Raw genomic sequence first — 18,737 nt, forward strand, 5'->3', positions numbered from 1 at the left:
AAGTGGCACGGGAATTCCCAGGTGCTGCTCTCAGCCTCACACCCGCGGGGATGGTGCCAAGAACACCGCAGGGATCCCCGAGGCTGGGCAAGCGGAAAACGAAGGACGAAGTCCCCCACATTCAACCATGTCCTCTGCCGGCATCGCCCTCGGCCTAGAGTTTCTTCCTTCGAGGGTCAGCGAGGACGCGCTGGACGGGTCCCGAGCAAGCAGTGAAAAGGGAGGAGCCTTGCAAAGATGACCCGGCGAGGGGTACCCAGGCCTACGAACAAAAGAAGTGGGGTCTGCTCACGGTGCCCGAGGAGTGAGTGACACGGAAATTGGGGACGCTGCCCCCCTTCCGGGAGATGGCCCGGGCTGCAGGCGACACGCACAGGGCGTAGCACGCTAGAGCCGGCGGGAGGGGTGGGCGCGAGCGCTCTCAGGGTCTCACGCGGCTCGGAGGCGCGGCGCGCATGCTCAGTCTGGCACCTCTCCGGGCGGGGCGGGAGACCCAGCGCTCCGAGGCGGGGGGAGTAGCGCTCGCGCAGCCGCCCCTCACAGGAGCGGGCTCAGCGGCTGCTGCAGCGCTCAGCGCCGGGGCCCTGCCGGAGCCGGGTCTAGCATGTGCCGCGTCTCCCCGGCGGTGGCGACGGCGGCTCCTCTGCAGCAACAGCGGCAGCAACGGCCGCCATGGCCAAGTCCAGCGCGGAGCTCACCCGCGAGCTGCAAGGTACGAGGCTGCGGTGGTCTCCGGGACGCCCCGTCCGGGAGCCTCCCAGACCCAGTGCGTTCCTCCCCGCGGTACACCCCGGTGCCTTCCGCCCCTCATGCATCCGGTTCCAAGGCAGCTCCCTGCCCCTGCATCCCAGCTCGGGGCATCGCTGTCCCAGAGCATCCTCCGCTGCCCCTCGCCTCACCCCGTCAGGACCTACGTGTCCCAGAGCCGCCCGTCCTGATCTTCAGTGACAGGTGCAGTCCCTTCACGCTCCCTGGGGCCGACTCTCAGCGATTCTGGCCCATCCCTCGGCGAAGCATCCAGTGTCCCCTCCGGAGAATCCCCGTTTCCCCGCCGGGCGGGGCCAGGCCAGCCCTGCCGGGTGATGGGAGCTGCCCCAGGTCCTGACCTCCTCTGGCCTCAACACCCTCCCTCCTCTGGGCCCGGCCCCGGAACTGGCTCGAGAGGCCCCCTAGCGCCCCGGCCAGTGGGGCAAAGAAGGGAGTCAGGGAAAAGGGCCTGGACTGGAACTAAAACCAGGAGCAGGCACTACTGAAGCTTATCTACCACAGCCCGCATCCCAGCCTGCCCCCTTCTCTCTACCCCACACCCACACCTCACGGCCTCTCCTGTTTGCCTGGTTCTCAGACTCAGACCAAACCAAGGCCCGACCCCCGAGCACTGCCAACCCTGACCCCCAGAGGCAGGAGCACAGGCTTGCCCACGCAGAGACCAGGACGCTCAAGGATACTCAGAGGCACGCTGCCCCGTGGCGATTTCCCACAGCTCCACAGGCACACAAACACAATCATGAGATGTGTGTACACACATCTTTACAGAAGCCGCACACACACACACGCACGCACGCACACGCACACACACTGGGATATCTGGATGATTCTGCCAGCAGATGGGTATGGAACTCATTTAAACACTAACTCCTTCCTACCCCGCAGCTCCCACCCACACCAGAGCTGGCTGGCTCCGTGCCCCTTTCACAACTGCAGACACAGCATACTCATTCACACTTACCCATCCCCACCAAGGCCACACACGGGCTCCCTGGCATCTTCTTTACATGCGTAGTAAAAGGTAGACACTCACACCCAGACCACCTAGAATGCAGCCGAAGGGATGCCCTCCACACCCCTACACACTGACTCACTCTGTATGTGTTGACAGCTGCTGGAGTGCACGGGTTGGAAAAATCCTTCACACTCTCCCACAGTGTCACTCAGCTACTGTCCCCCGACTCAGGAACGTCAGGAGCCAGAGTTTTCTCCACACCCCACTGCCTTTCTAATAGAAAGAGAAAAGTCACCCAAGAAGGAAAGGTCTCGGTCCCTGTCCTTCTCGGTCTCTCTCTGATTCTCTCTCCTCTCCTCTGCCCCTGCCCCTGGAGAGCCTCGGGTTTGCGGGGGCGGCCAGGGTCAGGGGAGCTCTGAGCAGCCCACCACCCACCTGCAGACAGCATCCGGAGGTCCCTGAGCCAAGCGGCTGTGCTCCAACAACATCGTGTCAAGCTGGAGACGAAGCCCAAGAAGTTCGAGGACCGAGTGCTGGTGAGGACACTGGGCCGGGGGAGGGGAGGAGGGGTCAAGAGCACCTGGGCTGGTGAGGGCAAGGAGCCTGGAGGGACAGGGGAGACAGAGGTGGAGGGAGAGCTGAGAAGACATAGCCTGGGGGCAGGGGGAGCCTGGACGGGGTGGATGTCTAGGAGCCTAGGGTGGGGCATGTGAGAGAGGGAGGACTTCCGGAGCAGAGGGTCAGCTGGCAGGGGGTGCACACAGGCTGAGGGGGCTAACAGAGGGCAGGGTGACTAGGGCCTAGGAAGCTGCCGTTTGCTGCTGACGTTCTTTTCCCCTCTCTGAAGGCCCTGACCTCCTGGCGCCTCCACCTTTTCCCCCTTAAAGTCCCAGCCAAGGTGAGTTGGGCCGATGAGCCGGAGAGCACCTGGCGTGCTCCCCTCTGAGCCCGGCAGCCAGGCCCTGACCATGAGCTGGGCATCCCCGTGTCCCCTCCCCCCAGGTGGAGAGCTCCTTCAATGTCCTGGAGATCCGCGCCTTCAACACGCTCAGTCAGAACCAGGTGAGCACCAGGGCTCGGGCCCCACTCCTGGGCCAGCGGGAGGAGGGAGCCCGCACCTGAGGCCCTGCTGCTTCCTCTCCCCCAGATCCTAGTGGAGACAGAGCGTGGCATGGTGAGCATGCGGCTGCCGTCGGCCGAGAGTGTGGACCAGGTGACGCGACATGTGAGCTCTGCCCTCTCCAAGGTCTGCCCTGGCCCTGGGTGAGTGGCAGAGGAGGAGTCTCTCAGGGGTCAGACAAGGAGACCTCCTTCCTCCCTCCCTCCTTCCCCTGGGCCCCCGAGACATCAAGGCGAAGAGCTCTTGTGTCACTATTCCTGCTTTTCCTGGGGATCCAGAAGCTATAACAGGGTAAGAATTGAGAGCCTCTTTCCACCCATCTTGGGATGGATTTGTCCATTTTCCAGGAGTCTAATCCGGCGTGGAAATGCAGATACCCCAGAAGGGCCCCGAGACACGTCCCCCAACTCTGAGACTTCCACGTCCACCGCTCACAGCGTCTGCGGTGAGCAGGGGCAGACTTGAGGAAAGTGGGGCCTACACCACCCTGCCCCTTGCTCAGAGTCCTCTGTGTACGGGCCTTTGCCTGCCCTGAGACTCCACGGCTCCCAGACCTCAGAGGTTCATGAACCCAGGACACTGGTGCATAAAGTGACCTTGACCTTTCCTTGAACTCCAAGCCTGTTCCCCACCCCCTTACCGCTCAAGGAGCCAGCCCATCTCCTGCCCCACAGGTGGCTTCTCCGAGACCTACGCCGCCCTGTGCGACTACAATGGGCTGCACTGCCGTGAGGAGGTGCAATGGGTGCGTTGGGCCAGGACCGGCAGGCGGGCAGGTGGGACCCAGAGGGAGGGGGCAGAGGAGGAGGAGGAGGGAAGCAGGTGTGAGCCAGTTCCACCTCTCCAAGGATGTGGACACCATCTATCATGCCGAGGATAACCGGGAGTTCAATCTTTTGGATTTCAGCCACTTGGAGAGCCGGTAAGCAGATGGGGTAGAGACTCAAGCCCCCATTCCAGCCCCAGCCCAGCCCTGGCCCTTCTAGGCTCTCCCTTCTGGTCCTACCCACAGCCCAGGCTGTGTCTCCCAGCCCCCACCCCCCCTGCCTTCCACCCATCTAGGCTTTCCCCAGCCCAACCACCCCAGCCCTAGTCTCTTCCTCCCGGCCCTAGCCACCTGCTCACCACCTTTCTGCCGCCCTCAATCTCCCCACAGAGACTTGGCCCTAATGGTGGCAGCCCTGGCCTACAACCAATGGTTTACCAAACTCTACTGCAAGGACCTGCGGCTGGTAGGGTCTAGAAGGGGCAGTGGGGAGGGGAGAGTACTGCCCTCTCTGGCTCCTGGTCACGTGACCCCCTCTGTCCTCAGGGCTCTGAAGTGCTAGAACAGGTGCTACACACCCTGAGCAAGTCGGGGAGCCTCGAAGAGCTGGTGCTGGACAACGCCGGGCTTAAGACGTGAGGCCAGCCTCCTCCTTGGGCAGTGGTACCCCCTTGATGTAGTCTTAGGGCCCCAGAACCTCAGAGCATGATACGGGCCTCTGCACCATCTCATCCAGCTCCTCACCGTACAGAAGAGGCCCAAAGAGGGCACAGAGCAAGCCAGCCTAAGCCTCCTGACCCCCAGCTCCACAGCCTTCCCCCGTACCTCCATGCCCCGTCCCCTTCTGCCGTCAGCCACCGAGCAGAGTGCGCTGCTCCAGTCTCGAGGACCCTAAGCTGGGCTTTGTCTCAGCACAACTTCCCAGGTATTCCGGAGTGACGGCAAGCTCCCTGGCAGGCCCCGAGCTGCTCCCCACCTGCGGGGGCCTCCAAACGTTGCAGCCCCAGCCAGGCAGGCAGGTGGAGGAGGAGGGGAAGCCCAGGGCCTGGGACAAACACATCCTTCCTCCCCTTCCCTGAAGGGACTTTGTCCAGAAGCTGGCCGGGGTATTTGGGGAGAACGGGAGCTGTGTGCTGCATGCCCTCACTCTGTCCCACAACCCCATCGAGGACAAGGGTGAGCCCCAGCCCTGAATCCTACCCCCCATCACAACGCAGACCCCTATCCCAGCCCAGAGCCCAACCCGGTCTGAACAGGGGCTCTCCGACCTGATGCCAGCCCCTGCCCCAATATGCCATCCTTGACCCCAGGCCCATACCCCACTCAAGCGCCCAGTCTGGCTCTGCACCACCTGCCCCCACTGCCCATCTCTCAGTGGGCCCCTTTCTCTCTCCACTCCCCAGGTTTCCTCAGCCTGAGCCAGCAGCTCCTCTGCTTCCCCACTGGCCTCACCAAACTGTGCCTGGCCAAGACTGCCATTTCCCCTCGAGGTACCTGCCCCGGGACCCCGACCTCTGACTCTGACCCTCCCCCAGCACTGCCTGGGTGTCGAGTCCCAGAGGTGTACCCATACACTCACACGGCATCCCAGGGATCAAAGAAGGGAAAGGAGCCACATTTGGAGAGTGGGGAAGAGTTGTATGCAAGGGGAAGAGTTCATGGGGGTGGCCAACCCAGCCCAGTGCCCGCTGTGCTCAGGGCTCCAGGCGCTGGGCCAGACCTTCGGGGCCAACCCGGCCTTTGCCAGCTCCCTTCAATACCTGGACCTGAGCAAGAACCCTGGGCTGCTCGCCACAGATGAGGCCAACGTGAGTCCACGAATATAGCCTCAAGCCCCTGCAGAGGCCCACTCGGGTTTCAGGGCCTGAGGTCCTGGGGAGGGGAGGGGTTCTGTCACCCCTTCACTTGCAACCCCTCTGTCCTTCCTTCCCAGGCCCTCTACAGTTTCCTGGCCCAGCCCAATGCCCTGGTGCACCTGGACCTGGCGGGGACTGACTGCGCCATCGACTTGGTGAGGGGCTGGTGACGGGGCAGCCAGCCTGTGGTGATCCGGGGAGGCTGGGGTGGGTCACCCCCTCCTTGAGTACAGAGGTGGGCAGAGCTGGCAGGATGGCTTCAGGTTCAGCTGAATTACAAATCAACGCCAAAGCTCACACCTGTGCAGCATTTTATCCGTGCGCCGCCAAGGCTGTGCTGGCTGTGCCTGAAAGCCAGCCCGGATCTGTTCCTCAGCCGTGAGCCCCAGCGTAGCGCTGAGTCCACCGGAGGAAAGGACTCCTTCCCTAACTTGAACCAGGCACCTTATGAGCTTGTGGGCACCCTGGCTTTACACATCCACTGCCTATGAGCCTCTCACCCCCTGGGGGCCAGGCAGGTGGGAGTTGACCCACTTTCCACAGAGGGGAAACTGAGGCTTGAAGAGGCTAAGTAGGCAGGCGCAGCGGGGCCCTCACAGACTGACCGCAGAGGACGAAGCGCCAGGACCTTGGTTGGGGGGGAGGAGGGAGTCCTCGTCGCCCCTCCCAGAAGCCCTCCCAGCCCGGTGAGACGCACCCTGTCTCCACCCCACAGCTTCTGGGCGCCCTGCTCCACGGCTGCTGCTCCCACCTCACCTACCTCAACCTGGCGCGCAACAGCTGCTCCCACAGGTGGGGGCACAGGGGTGCAGGGAGGGGCGGGGCAAGTCGTGGGCACCCCCTCCCTTGCTGACCCCAGGCATCTCCGCAGGAAGGGTCGGGAGGCCCCGCCTGCCTTCAAGCAGTTCTTCAGCAGCACCTACACCCTGAGCCACATCAACCTGTCGGCCACGAGGCTGCCCCTGGAGGCCCTCAGGTCGGGTGGGTGCAGGGTTGGGGGGCGTCCGAGGGGGAACCCTGGGAGAAGGGGGTGAGGGGTAAAGGCGGGCCTGCTGACCTTCCTCCCACAGGGCGCTGCTCCAGGGCCTCTCCCTCAACAGTCACCTCAGTGATCTGCACCTGGACCTCAGCAGCTGTGAGGTGAGCCCTCAGTCCCCCACCCATCACCCCACCGTTCATTTCCCTAAGTCAAGCTCTGGCTCCGTCCTGCCTCCGCGCTACCCCTCAGCGACCCGCCCCCGCCCTGACCTCACCCCCACTTTCCCCTCTCCGTCTGTGGTCTGCGGCCCTCTTTCTAGAGGTCATTTTCAGTCTCCAGATCTCCTCGCTGTCCGCTTTGGGGTGGGAGATACCAGGCTTTCCCACCAGATGGCAGGAGCGAGCTGTCTCCAGAGCAGCAGCCTGGATATTTTTCCGGCTGAAGGGAGGGGAGAGAGCCCTAGGGAAGGATCTGGTATAGAGCAGGGGCCTCCAGATTTCACACCCGAGAAGACCTGGTCTGACCTTGAATCCTGGCATGACGCCTCTTATCTCTAAGCATTAAAGGTGCCCTGTCTTCCACCCACACCCTGTCCCTGCAGCTCCGCTCAGCTGGAGCCCAGGCTTTGCAGGAGCAGCTGTGGGCTGTCACCTGTGTGGGCAGCCTGGACCTGTCAGACAATGGTGAGTGGGGGCGCTTCCCTTCCTGGGGGCCAGGTGCGGACAGGGGCCTAGAGCACGGGGGAGAAGCCCTAAGGAGACTCCAGTGAGCTTCGGGCCTCAAGGCCAGGCCTCTCCCATCTACTGGCCAGGGTTCGACTCAGACCTCCTGACACTGGTGCCCGCACTCGGCAAGAACAAGTCCCTCAAGCACCTGTTCCTGGGCAAGAACTTCAACGTCAAGGCCAAGTGAGGGCCCCTGCCTATACCCACAGACCCTCACTCCATCATCACCTATCCTTGTGGCTCACTGTGTTCCCCTTGACCGCCCCTCCACTGCTCCACTAACATGACCCCAGCACCCTCCCCTCCTACTCTGAGCCCCGACTCCCCGCAGGACCCTGGAGGAGATCCTCCACAAGCTGGTGCAGCTAATCCAGGAAGAGGACTGTGTGAGTGCCTGGGCCTGGGAGGGGACCTGCAGTGACAGGGGCTGCAGGGACTGGGCCAAACCCCCGACTTGCCCACACAGTCCTTGCAGTCACTGTCAGTGGCAGACTCCCGGCTGAAGCTTCGCACCAGCATCCTCATCAACGCCCTGGGCAGCAACACCTGCCTGGCGAAGGTGGATCTGAGCGGCAATGGCATGGAGGACATCGGGGCCAAGATGCTGTCTAAGGCCCTGCAGATAAACTCCTCCCTCAGGTGGGGCCCACACCTGGACCCTCTCACCTGGAGCCCTAGCCCTCCCCCACGCACATACATGCCCTCCCTGCTGCCTCGCTGCCTGTACCCCAGCTTCCAGGAGACCCTTAGTCCCAGGACCATCTCTGAGTCAGCCTCATTACCCAGGAAAAGAGGGAAGGCTCCCGAGGGGGATGTGTCCCCTCCCCCTAAGAGAGACCCCGAGGGAGGGGTAATACGCTAATGCTCACCCTTTCCCCAGAACTATCCTATGGGATCGGAACAATACATCTGCCCTAGGCTTTCTGGACATTGCAAGGGCCCTGGAGAGGTGAGTAGACCAGGGCCCTGCCCTGATGCTAGCCCCCAGCTTCCCTGTACCTGGACCAGGCCTGAACTACACCAGCCCCACCCCAGTCCACCTGACCTACTTGCATAGAAGTGTTAGGAAGGACCACAGAAGAGGGAAATGGTCAGCAAGAGGTGGGGTCTGGGGAGCAGGAGGTTCTATCCCACCCAGCTGAGCCACTCTGTCCCACAGCAACCGTACGCTGCGCTTCATGTCCTTTCCCGTGAGCGACATCTCTCAAGCCTACCGCAGCGCCCCTGAGCGTACCGAGGACGTCTGGCAGAAGGTGGCGGCCTGAGCAGGGTGGAACCTGAGGGGCAGGGGCCCGCCCACATCCCCTGGCCCTCACCCCACCCACCCATCATCACCTCCAGATCCAGTGGTACTTGGTGAGGAACAACCATTCTCAGACGTGCCCGCAGGAACAGGCTTTCAGGCTGCAGCAGGGCCTGGTGACCAGCAGCGCCGAGCAAGTAAACGTTTCCCTCCGAGACACAGGGGGCACACGTGGGGCATGCAGGGCACAGGGCTGATGTGATGGAGCGCAGGTCGGGGCGGGAGGGGTCATGAGAGAGGCATCGTGTGGTGCCCATAAGTGGATTGAGCATGTGGGAGAGCAAAAAGACAGGACGTGCAGAACGTGGGCCCCAAACATGAGAGAACATGTGTGCAAACAGCGGGGGTCCCAGACAAGGGGTCCCAGGACTGTGGGAGCTCCACTGAGTGTTCAAGAGGGCATCCCAAGAAGAAGAGGGAACAGGCCATCGGGAGACATCACCCTTACCCCTGTCGGTGCCAGCACCAGTAGCACTGCCCAAGGGGGCCCAGAAATGGGGCACCTGGGGGCCCGCCTGGGAAGGGGGAGATGCAGGAGTCCCCCTGACACTCCTGCCGCCTGTGATGCAGATGCTGCAGCGGCTGTGTGGACGGGTGCAAGAGGAGGTTCAGGCGCTGAGGCTGTGCCCCCTGGAGCCCGTGCAGGATGAGCTGCTCTATGCTCGGGACCTCATCAAGGATGCCAAGAACTCCCGGGCGGTGAGCCCTCCGCAGCCCCGCCCTCCCCTGACGGTCTAGAGAGCCCAAGAAGGCCAGCCCAGGAGTGTCCAGGCCCAGGAGCGCCCATGGACAGCACTGCCTGTCCCCCCAAGTTTTCATGGCCTCCTAGGCCGGGGACCCAGCGAGGCCAGACTGTGACCTACTGATCAGAGCCCCTTTCTTCCCCAGCTGTTTCCCAGCCTCTATGAGCTGGGCCACATGCTGGCCAACGACGGACCCGTGAGGCAGAGGCTGGAGTCAGTAGCCAGCGAGGTGTCCAAGGCTGTGGACAAGGAGCTGCAGGCAAGTCCTGGGGAGGGAGCCCGGTGCTGACCAAGGCCCTAAGCACGGGCCGAGGCCAGCACGGGAGGATTACCGTGGGCAAGAAGGAGTTGCAGAGCTGAGAGCACCTACACTCCCACTGTGCCAAGGCATTGCTAGAGACCCGGCCTCAGATATTTGCTGCTCGTTTCAACCTTAGCCCCTGAACCCTGAGCTCTCCCTCTGGACTCTGATCCTTGGACTGACTCTCCCCTGTCCATGTGTCCATGTGGTAGGATGCAAAGGACACTGACCAGGATGTGGGGAAGCCTGAGTGTCCAAGGCTCTGCTGCTAACCAGCCCTGTGACCTTGGCCGGCCCCTCAGTCTCCCCACGGGGGGCTGGAATAGACAGGCTGGAGTCTCTTCCACTGTGGGGCCAGCCCTGACCCCGCCCTCCTTGGGGCTCTGGCCTCCTTTCCCCACGTACTAGGTGATCCTGGAGTCCATGGTCAGCCTAACGCAAGAGTTATGCCCCGTGGCCATGCGGGTGGCTGAAGGGCACAACAAGATGCTGAGCAATGTGGCTGAGCGCGTCACTGTGCCCCGGAACTTCATCCGAGGGGCGCTGCTGGAGCAGGCGGGGCAGGACATTCAGAACAAGCTGGAGTGAGAGGCGGGGGTGGGACTGGAGGGGGGGGCTGGACTAGGCCTGGAGCACTTAGGGACTTGGGGGGGCCCAGCCATCAGCAATGAATAATGAATGACACAATCTACATTACGAGGGATGAATCTTTAACCAACTGCAACCTTGCTATTCAGGGTCTGACTCATCTCTGCCCTAGCAGTCTAAATGCTGAGCTGGGGTTTAGGAGTCCGAACAGTGCACACATGTGTACACGTACACACAGCCGCGCACATACCCCCAGGAACTGACCTCTAGAAACAGAGCACAGCCTCCTCGGAGGTGTGGACAAAGAATTGGGGTGCATGGACTGCGCTGCCCATCCCCCCAAGTTTTCACGGCCCCTAGAGCTCTCTCTCATTCCAGTCTGGGTGCCACCTCTCACTAAAATGAAGGAAAATTATTACACAAACCCGTGAAATGGCCAAGCTCAAGAAGTGCTGGTTCCTGCTCTTACAGCAGAGACGGGCAGAATTCACTCAACACCTCAGTTTACCTTGCTCTGTCCCACTGGAGCTCCAGGGGCCGGACCCAGAGCCCCTCTGCCCCTCCTTCCCCTCAGTTCATCTTCGTCCACCCTCCGCCTCCACACACGCCTAGGCTGGAAGGGCTGTGGGTGGAGCTGGGTGGTGGATCCCAGGTGCCTCATACAGCAGCTGTGTTCTCCGTGGGCAGCCGGGGCGGCTGGCCCGCCCCCTCAGGCGTCTGGGGAAGGCTGGGGCAGAGGCTCAGGGGCAGGGAAGGAGGAGCTGAGCCACGCCCCTGTGCCCACAGTGAAGTGAAGCTCTCAGTTGTCACCTACTTGACCAACTCCATAGTAGACGAGATCCTGCAGGAGCTGTACCACTCCCACAAGAGCCTGGTAAGACTTCTGGGCCTCAGCCAGGCCCAGACATGTCCTCCACCCGCATCGCCCGCACCTTCCCCCACCGGCCCTCCCTGTCAAGGTCCTGGGCGGTGGGCGGCCTCCTTGGGATCCTGTTCACACCTGTCCTTCCCTAGGCCCGACACCTGGCCCAGCTAAAGACACTGTCAGATCCGCCAGGGGGGCCGTGCCAAGGACAGGATCTGTCCTCCCGGGGCCGAGGCCGGAACCATGACCGTGACGAGACCACAGATGATGAACTTGGGACCAACATCGTGAGCACCCCCACTCCCCTCCTTAACCTTGGTCCTGCCCCTGCCCCTGCAAAACACTGTCCCCTTCTACTTCCCTGGACTCCACTCTCTGCCCCTCGCCGGTCTCATCCCCTTGCCCCGATCCCGCCCAGCCTCTTCCCTTGTCCCATTGCCTCAGCCGCCTAAGGACAGGGAAGCGGGATGGACTCTAAAGAGAAGGCTTTATGAGGAATGGGAGGCTCCAGGCGAGGCTCCTGGCGTTTGCCACCTGGCCCCACCGTATGCCTCCGTCTCTGCAGGACACCATGGCCATCAAAAAGCAGAAACGCTGCCGCAAGATCCGGCCAGTGTCTGCCTTCATCAGTGAGTCTTCCAGCCTCCGCACTGATGGCCCTGATTCCCTTTCTTTTATCTCTGCCTCTCCAGCCTGCTTTCTCCCTGTCCCTCTAACGCTGCTCTCCCCACAGGTGGGAGCCCTCAGGACGTGGAAAGCCAGCTGGGGAGCCTGGGGATCCCCCCTGGCTGGTTCTCAGGACTCGGGAGCAGCCAGCCCACAGCTAGTGGCTCTTGGGAAGGTCTATCTGAACTGCCCACTCATGGCTACAAACTAAGGCATCAAACACAAGGGAGGCCCCGGCCCCCCAGGACCACCCCTCCAGGACCTGGTCGGCCCAGCGTGAGTCCCTAAAGCCCCACAGGAGGACCAACTCCACTTAGCAGTGCCAGAGCCAGAGATTCTAGCTCTAGGACACCAGTGCCAGAGGTACTAGCCTTGGGGGATTCGGCAGGGGCCCAGGCAGGCCATGGAACCGAAGAAGAGGAGTTATCCGGATTGGATGGAGCTAGACCTTGTCACAGATAGGAAATCTCTGTCTGCTAGACAGTGGCAGTTCTCCTTTTGGTGAGAGAGAGTCAAGAGTCACCAAGTTTAAGAAATGCCCAGGTATCCTGAGGTCTAAGTTTCCATGGGGCCAAGGAGAGGCAAGTCCAAGTCCAAAGGGGAAGGCCTTGAGTGGATGGGAGGAGGGCTTCCTCACCCAGATGGGATATCCTACAGGACTTTCCTCCCAGCAGGCGCCAGTACCTGGGACCCGTCAGGAGAACGGGACGGCCACCCGCCTGGATGAGGGGCTGGAGGACTTCTTCAGCCGAAGGGTTATGGATGAAAGCTCCAGGTGTGGTGCCCAGGCACACCCCCAATTTCAGCAGGCCCCGAGGCCCTGGAGGGCTCCCGTGTCCACCCATCTCCCAGAGAGCCCTCTCCAATGGCAGTGCTCCAAATCCAGTCTCTCTGGGAGATTCCCCCACGTTCTCTTTCCTCCACACCGAGCCCTTAGCCCATGTTCTCTGAATGTTCTCTGAATCCCCTCATGACAGCAGAAAAGAATGGGACCAGAGTGAACCACCACAGTGGGGTTGGGGTTGGGGGGATAGCAGGCCCTGGAATGGGGTGACGGTTAGTGGTACCAGGCCTGGAGGGTGTGTTCTGTCACTGTCCTGCACACACTCCCCGGCATCTCTCCAGAAGGAACTGGGTCACTTGGAGAGGCTGAGAGGAGATGGGGGGAGGGGTGCCTGGGAGGGAAGAGGCTGCTGGAGGGTTGTGACAGGGAAGGTGAGGACACCATCCCCTGAGAATAGGTGGAAAGGGTTATGGAACGGCAGGAAAGACTAGATGAGACAGGATAGCTGGAGGTTCCGGAGAGCCAGGACTGGCCTAACGCCAGCACCACCCTGGGCCCTGAACGACCTCGGCATCTGACCGAGGTATCTCCCCACGACTTTGTCACTAACCCACCCCGACCCTGCCCAGCTACCCCCGGACTCTGAGGACCCTGCGGCCAGGCCCCTCGGAGCCGCCACTCCCTCCACTCCAGAAGAAGAGGCGCCGAGGCTTGTTTCACTTTCGCCGGCCCCGGAGCTTCAAGGGGGACAGGGGGCCAGGGTCCCCCACCATCGGGCTCCTCCTCCCTCCGCCCCCGCCCCCGCCCCCGACTCAGGAGAGCCCCCCCAGCCCAGATCCCCCCAGCCTCGGCAATAATTCCTCCCCCTGCTGGAGCCCAGAAGAGGAGAGCAGGCTCCTCCCTGCATTTGGCGGGGGCCGGGGGCCTTCCTTCCGCGAGAAGATGGTAAGTGAGGCAGGGGTGCTGAGTCCTGGTTTGCTGCCCCACACATAGCCCATCCACGCACCCCACGCTAGGCAATTAACGGGAGATTGTTAGCACTCGGGAACTTGGTCATTCCAGTTCCTCGCTCCTGGGCTCCTTGGGCTAAGCCTGGTGACGCAGCGCATGCTGGGAGTCCACCATGCAAATAAGGGCAGTGGAAAGACTCAGAGGGTCTGGATAGGGCTTCCCCAGGCAGAGGGCTCTGAGGGGTTGGGGGCCTCCCCTGCTCCCTTGCTGCCTGTGGAGCCCCTTCTCCATCGGGAACTGATTCTAAACCCGAAACCTTGTTTCAGGGCACCGACGGGGCAGAGCCTGGGGAGGGGGGCCGGGCCCCTGGGACAGCACAGCAGCCAAGGGTCCACAGTGTCGCCCTTCCTGGGTTGGGAAGAGCCAAGGGTTGGAGCTTCGATGGGAAACGAGAGGTGAGCGGAACCTGGGGAGGCGAACTGAGGGTCCCGTGGGTCCCTGCATACCACCCTCCCCTCCCCACGGCCCTGCAGTTGGTAGGTCAGTGGAGAGAGCGACACTCTGGAGTAGAAAGTGTCAGCTGCAGTTCTGCCCCTACACTTGCCGCACAACCCTGGACAACTCACTCTGGAGCCTCTGCTTCCTTATAAATTGTGTGGCCCTAAAAATACTTACCTCTAGAGCTGTTTCCCAAATTTTGATTTGATTACCACTTTTATGACTGCTTTTCACCTTCTCCACATACCACGGCATTATTTACATAATATTTTTATTTAAATCAACTCACCTTTTTTTGAAGATAAATTTATTTATTTACTTACTTACTTATTTATAGCTGCGTTGGGTCTTCATTGCTGCGCGCGGGCTTTCTCTAGCTGCGGCGAGCGGGGGCTACTCTTCGTTGCGGTGTGCGGGCTTCTCATTGCGGTGGCTTCTCTTTTCGCGGAGCACGGGTCCTAGGCGCATGGGCTTCAGTAGTTGTGGCTCGTGGGCTCTAGAGCGCAGGCTTAGTAGTTGTGGCGCACGGGTTTAGTTGCTCTGCGGCATGTGGGATCTTCCCGGACCAGAACTCAAACCTGTGTCCCCTGCATTGGCAGGGGGATTCTTAACCACTGAGCCGGCAGGAAATCCCTCAACTCACCTTTTTAAACTCAGTCTGGACCTAAGCATTATCATCTTTAGAATCACAGGCTTGTTGTACTAGTCATGTTTTTTTCTACTACACATAAAATAAACACATATTAAAATAACCGTATGTTCATTCGTGTAAACCATTTCTTATGCCCCTAGGGGTGGTATGAGTGCCACTCTTTGGAGAAAACAGTCCGAATGTCTAGGGACTAATGAGATGCTAGAGCAGAAGCCCCTTGCTAACTGCAGTCCCCACGCAGAAGGGACTTTTTTAATGACCTGACTCAGCTGTCCTTTCAGGGCCCAGGCCCAGACCTGGAGGGCAGCGTCCAGCCTTGGCAGAAACGGCGCTCCTCGGACGATGCAGGTGAGAATGATCGCCCTCACGTCCTTCCTTTGCCCCGTCTCTCAGGGCCCCTGCTAACATGCCTTTTCCCCTTTCCCCTTTCCCATCCCCTCCCTCCACTCCAGGGCCTGGAGCCTGGAAGCCCCCACCACCACCCCAAAGCACCAAGCCGAGCTTCAGTGCCATGCGCCGAGCAGAGGCCACGTGGCACATAGGTATGGAAAGCCTCTTCTCTGGCAGCAGCTCTGAAGGCCCGGGTTATGTCCAAAGAGACAGAAGCCAACTAAGGGGGAGCAGTAAAATGTCAACACTGTGCAAATGCTTCAGTATAGCTACAAAACTACATCCAAAAGAAACAACCCAATCCAAAGAAAGGTCCCACAGAACAGAAGTGGCTTTGCCAGGCTTAGCCTACAAGGAACAACACTTCGTGGGTGGTTCGGGGAATTCTCTAGAGCGGGGGCCACCAGCAGAACGGCACCCTCTGTAAAGAAGGACTCTCTCTCTGCACCCCAGCTGGGGAAAGGGTGGGCAGTACCAGCCATACCAGGCCCACCTCCAACACTCCAGTCTCCCCCCAAAATAGTTCACCAGGCCATCCTCCGCTCACGCAGAAAGGTACCCCAGAGCAGGGGCAAGAGCCCCCTGCCTCGGAGGTCAGACACCCTGGGTGTTAAGTGCTGGCTCAGTCACCACCCACAGTGTTGACAGGTTATTCACCTTCCAGAATAAAGGGCGGGGGAATCATAGTATGACACCTCCCTTCTGCTGGGTTCAGAGCACCTTTCACTTAGGGAGCAGCTAAAGGAAAGCCGGTCAGCTTGGCGTCAGCCTCAGTTCCCCCAGGTCTGGAAGGTGACCCTCCAACAACAGTGACAGGGACAAATCTCCCTGGAGAGGTTGACACTCCCTTCCCTCCTCCACTCCCACCCCAGGGCTAGGGCATAAGGGCGCGGTGCGGAGCCAGGCTGGCCCGAGGCTTGGCAGTGCCTGAGCTCCTGCCCCGTCCTCCAAGGCCTACCCAGCGCCGGGGTCCTCTTCGCTGATGATCCCATCCCCCACACAGACTAGCTAAGACACCGGAAGAGGGGCTCCATCCTTCATTTAGGAGACGGTGATTGTCGGGTGCTCCCTGCACACACCCTAACCGCCGGCACCTTCCTGGGCTTCCTTACCCGCACCTCACAGATACACACACAGACAACCCCAAACACGTGGCACATCCTGGGGTCCAGGGTGCCTAAAGCCACGGAGGCCGGGTAGGGGGAATGGTGAGGGTGCCAGGCACCTCTCCTCCAGACTCACCATCTAAATCAGACTGGCGGAGAGTTCTAGGAGTGCCAGGTTGCAGCCTTGGCAGGGCGCCGGGGCACTGCAGCCCTGGATGGGCAGCCATGCCTGTGGAACCGGCAGGCCGCGGGCCCTGGCTCTGTCCGTGCTCTTCAAGAGGGTCAGCCAGAGCCCCCTGCAGAGGTGACAGGCTCAGGAGGATCCTGGGGACCATGAGAGCAGAAGGGGACATCCGAGGCAGAGACATGGGAGCAAGTGGGCTTGGAGGGGAAGGTCCTGGCCTCCAGGGCTTCACAGGAACAAGGGACAGGGAGGGCTGTGCAAGAATGTCTTTTCCTGCAGTTTCTTCTCTCTTCCCATCCCCCAGCTGAGGAGAGCGCCCCCAACCACAGCTGCCAGAGCCCCAGCCCAGCATCCCAAGATGGGGAGGAGGAGAAGGAGGGGGCCCTGTTCCCAGAGAGGACAGTTCCTGCCAGGAACGCCAAGGTGAGAGCCAGCAAGGCGGCGGGGAGGGAACTTTGAGGAGGCAGAAGGACAAACTGACTGACTGAGCATCTTCCTTCTGTGCCGGCTGCAGGACCCTCCTTTAGCTCTGCGGCCCCCCAAGCCGGTGGCTGTGCACAGGGGCCGCCGGCTCCCCCAGGAGCCAGGGGGCACGGAGGAGGCTGAGACTGGGGATGCGGCCCCAGGAATGAACAAACCCCGACTGAGGCTGGGCTCCCAGCAGGACCAAGAGGAGCCTGAGGTCCAAGGTCTGCCACCTGGCTAAAGGGGGTGTGGGGCACCTCTGGGGCCTTGCTGCCCACATCGGGTCCCTTCCTGGGCACGGGATGAGTGACAGACAGCCAGAAGTCATAGCCTGGATGAGTGCCCAGCCTGTGAGCCCCACTCATGGGCCAGGCCTGCCTTGACTGTCATTTCAGGGCCCCCAGATCCGGGCCGCCGGACTGCCCCCCTGAAGCCCAAGAGGACACGGCGGGCACAGTCCTGTGACAAGCTGGAGCCTGATAGAAGACAGCCCCCTGACCCCACAGGTGCCAGAGGGGGGGGCTAGAGGGTGGTCCCCCTTCCCACCCATCCATGTGACGAGGCCGCCCACACGGCGTGGCTGGCTCTCCCTGCCTGGGAAACAGGACTCCCTGGATTTCCCCCAGCAGGAGCCAGCGAGCCAGGAACAGGGTGACAGCCGCTGCAGCACCCCCCCAGCCCTCCTCTCGACATGTGCCTCACAAGGACTCAGACCCCCACCCATCCCCGCACCTCCAGGCCCTTCTGCCAGCCCCTGTCCCACGGACGCAGTACAGCAGGATGAGGCCTGGGGGTCAGGAAGGGAGGGAGCAGCCTAGAGAGAGAGGTTCTGCTTGCTCTGCAGACCTGGGGCGTGGGGGGTGTCTCCTCACCTGGGAGGGCAGATCTGTCCCTCTGTCCCCAGGGGCTCTCTCTCCACTTGTATAGAATAAAAAAACCAAAATCACCGCCTGCCCGAGTCTCTGCTGTTCTCCCCATTCTCTGCTCCCATTTCCCACCAGCTGCTCCCCTTCCCTCAAGCCCCACAGTGGGGAAAAGTGGGGAACATCCCCCCCAGAGATGGGGCTAGAGCTCTAAGGGGAGAGGTAGGAAAGGCTGGAGAGCTGCTGGATGGGAGGGGACTCAGAAGTCCCCAAGAAGGGTGGCTGTTACGTGCAGGGTCTTGGCTGGGCTGGCTGGAGCAGCGGGGGCACCAACACCAGTGTGTGCTGGGCTTTGGGGAGGTGCAGTGGGATTGGGGAGATCCCAGTGTCCCAGGAAGAGACTGGGGAGCAGTGTGCTCCGTGTGTGTGTGTGTATATATATGTTTATGCACAGGCAGGCTCACTAATGGTGGAATTAAGTGGTATTGTGTCATCCTGGGGGCACCATCAGTAGTCAGAAATCTCAACAGTAGAGTGGCCTGCAGGTGAGCGGAAGTGCCTAGAGCAGGAGAAGATCGATAATTAAAATTAATCGTTTCTCATCAGTGTACTAACAAATACCAGCTTGGCATTCAAGACTGGGCTCAAGGACTTCCCTGGTGGCGCAGTGGTTAAGAATCCGCCTGCCGATGCAGGGGACACGGGTTCGAGCCCTGGTCCGGGAAGATCCCACATGCCGCGGAGCGACTAAGCCCGTGCACCACAACTACTGAGCCCGCATGCCACAACTATTGAAGCCCAAGCCCGTGCTCCACAGCAAGAGAAGCCACCGCAATGAGAAGCCCGCGCACCGCAACGAAGAGTAGCCCCCGCTCGCCGCAACTAGAGAAAGCCCGCGTGCAGCAGTGAAGACCCAACGCAGCCAAAAATAAATAAATGAATAAATTTATATTAAAAAAAAAGACTGGGCTCAATAGCCTCTTCCTCTGTGAAGCCCTTCCTGATGCCTTCCCCTGACTCATCCAAATTGAGCCCTCCCTCTTTGTGGCCCGCTACATCCTGAATAGGTCCGTACTTTGCACCTGTCATACCTCATTGCATTTGTGCATTGGCTGATCATCTCTGTGTGATTTTTGTTCCATATACACGCACCTCCCCCAGGGGCAGGAGCTGGGTCTTAATTACCTGTGTAGCCCCAACCTCTGGCAC

At 60.9% G+C, this 18,737-nt stretch overlaps 1 protein-coding gene across 5 annotated transcripts; it reads left to right on the forward strand.

Moving 5' to 3' along the window:
• The first annotated feature begins 83 nt into the window (after positions 1-83).
• Positions 84-18,446, forward strand: CARMIL3 (capping protein regulator and myosin 1 linker 3). Of its 5 annotated transcripts, none has more exons than XM_060294642.1 (40): positions 84-712; positions 2,165-2,259; positions 2,571-2,621; positions 2,726-2,785; positions 2,871-2,986; positions 3,191-3,288; positions 3,518-3,588; positions 3,692-3,765; positions 4,000-4,075; positions 4,156-4,244; positions 4,691-4,785; positions 5,013-5,099; positions 5,308-5,417; positions 5,543-5,620; positions 6,181-6,257; positions 6,337-6,441; positions 6,536-6,605; positions 7,046-7,127; positions 7,256-7,352; positions 7,501-7,555; positions 7,636-7,808; positions 8,050-8,118; positions 8,329-8,422; positions 8,511-8,609; positions 9,043-9,171; positions 9,361-9,474; positions 9,925-10,100; positions 10,891-10,978; positions 11,119-11,256; positions 11,535-11,598; positions 11,703-11,911; positions 12,307-12,410; positions 13,049-13,364; positions 13,697-13,825; positions 14,802-14,868; positions 14,973-15,062; positions 16,505-16,623; positions 16,715-16,889; positions 17,061-17,171; positions 18,135-18,446. In XM_060294642.1, the coding sequence occupies exons 1-40, from the start codon at positions 673-675 to the stop codon at positions 18,140-18,142; spliced, it is 4,098 nt and encodes a 1,365-aa protein (XP_060150625.1). In that variant the 5' UTR covers positions 84-672; the 3' UTR covers positions 18,143-18,446. The 5 variants fall into 5 exon arrangements, with proteins under 5 accessions (XP_060150625.1, XP_060150622.1, XP_060150624.1 ...); XM_060294639.1 differs by lacking the exon at positions 18,135-18,446 and adding an exon at positions 17,292-18,128; XM_060294641.1 differs by lacking the exon at positions 18,135-18,446 and adding an exon at positions 17,295-18,128.
• The last annotated feature ends 291 nt before the right edge of the window (positions 18,447-18,737 follow it).

This window comes from Globicephala melas, chromosome 2, assembly GCF_963455315.2.
Source record: "Globicephala melas chromosome 2, mGloMel1.2, whole genome shotgun sequence".
NCBI classification, from domain to species: domain Eukaryota; kingdom Metazoa; phylum Chordata; class Mammalia; order Artiodactyla; family Delphinidae; genus Globicephala; species Globicephala melas.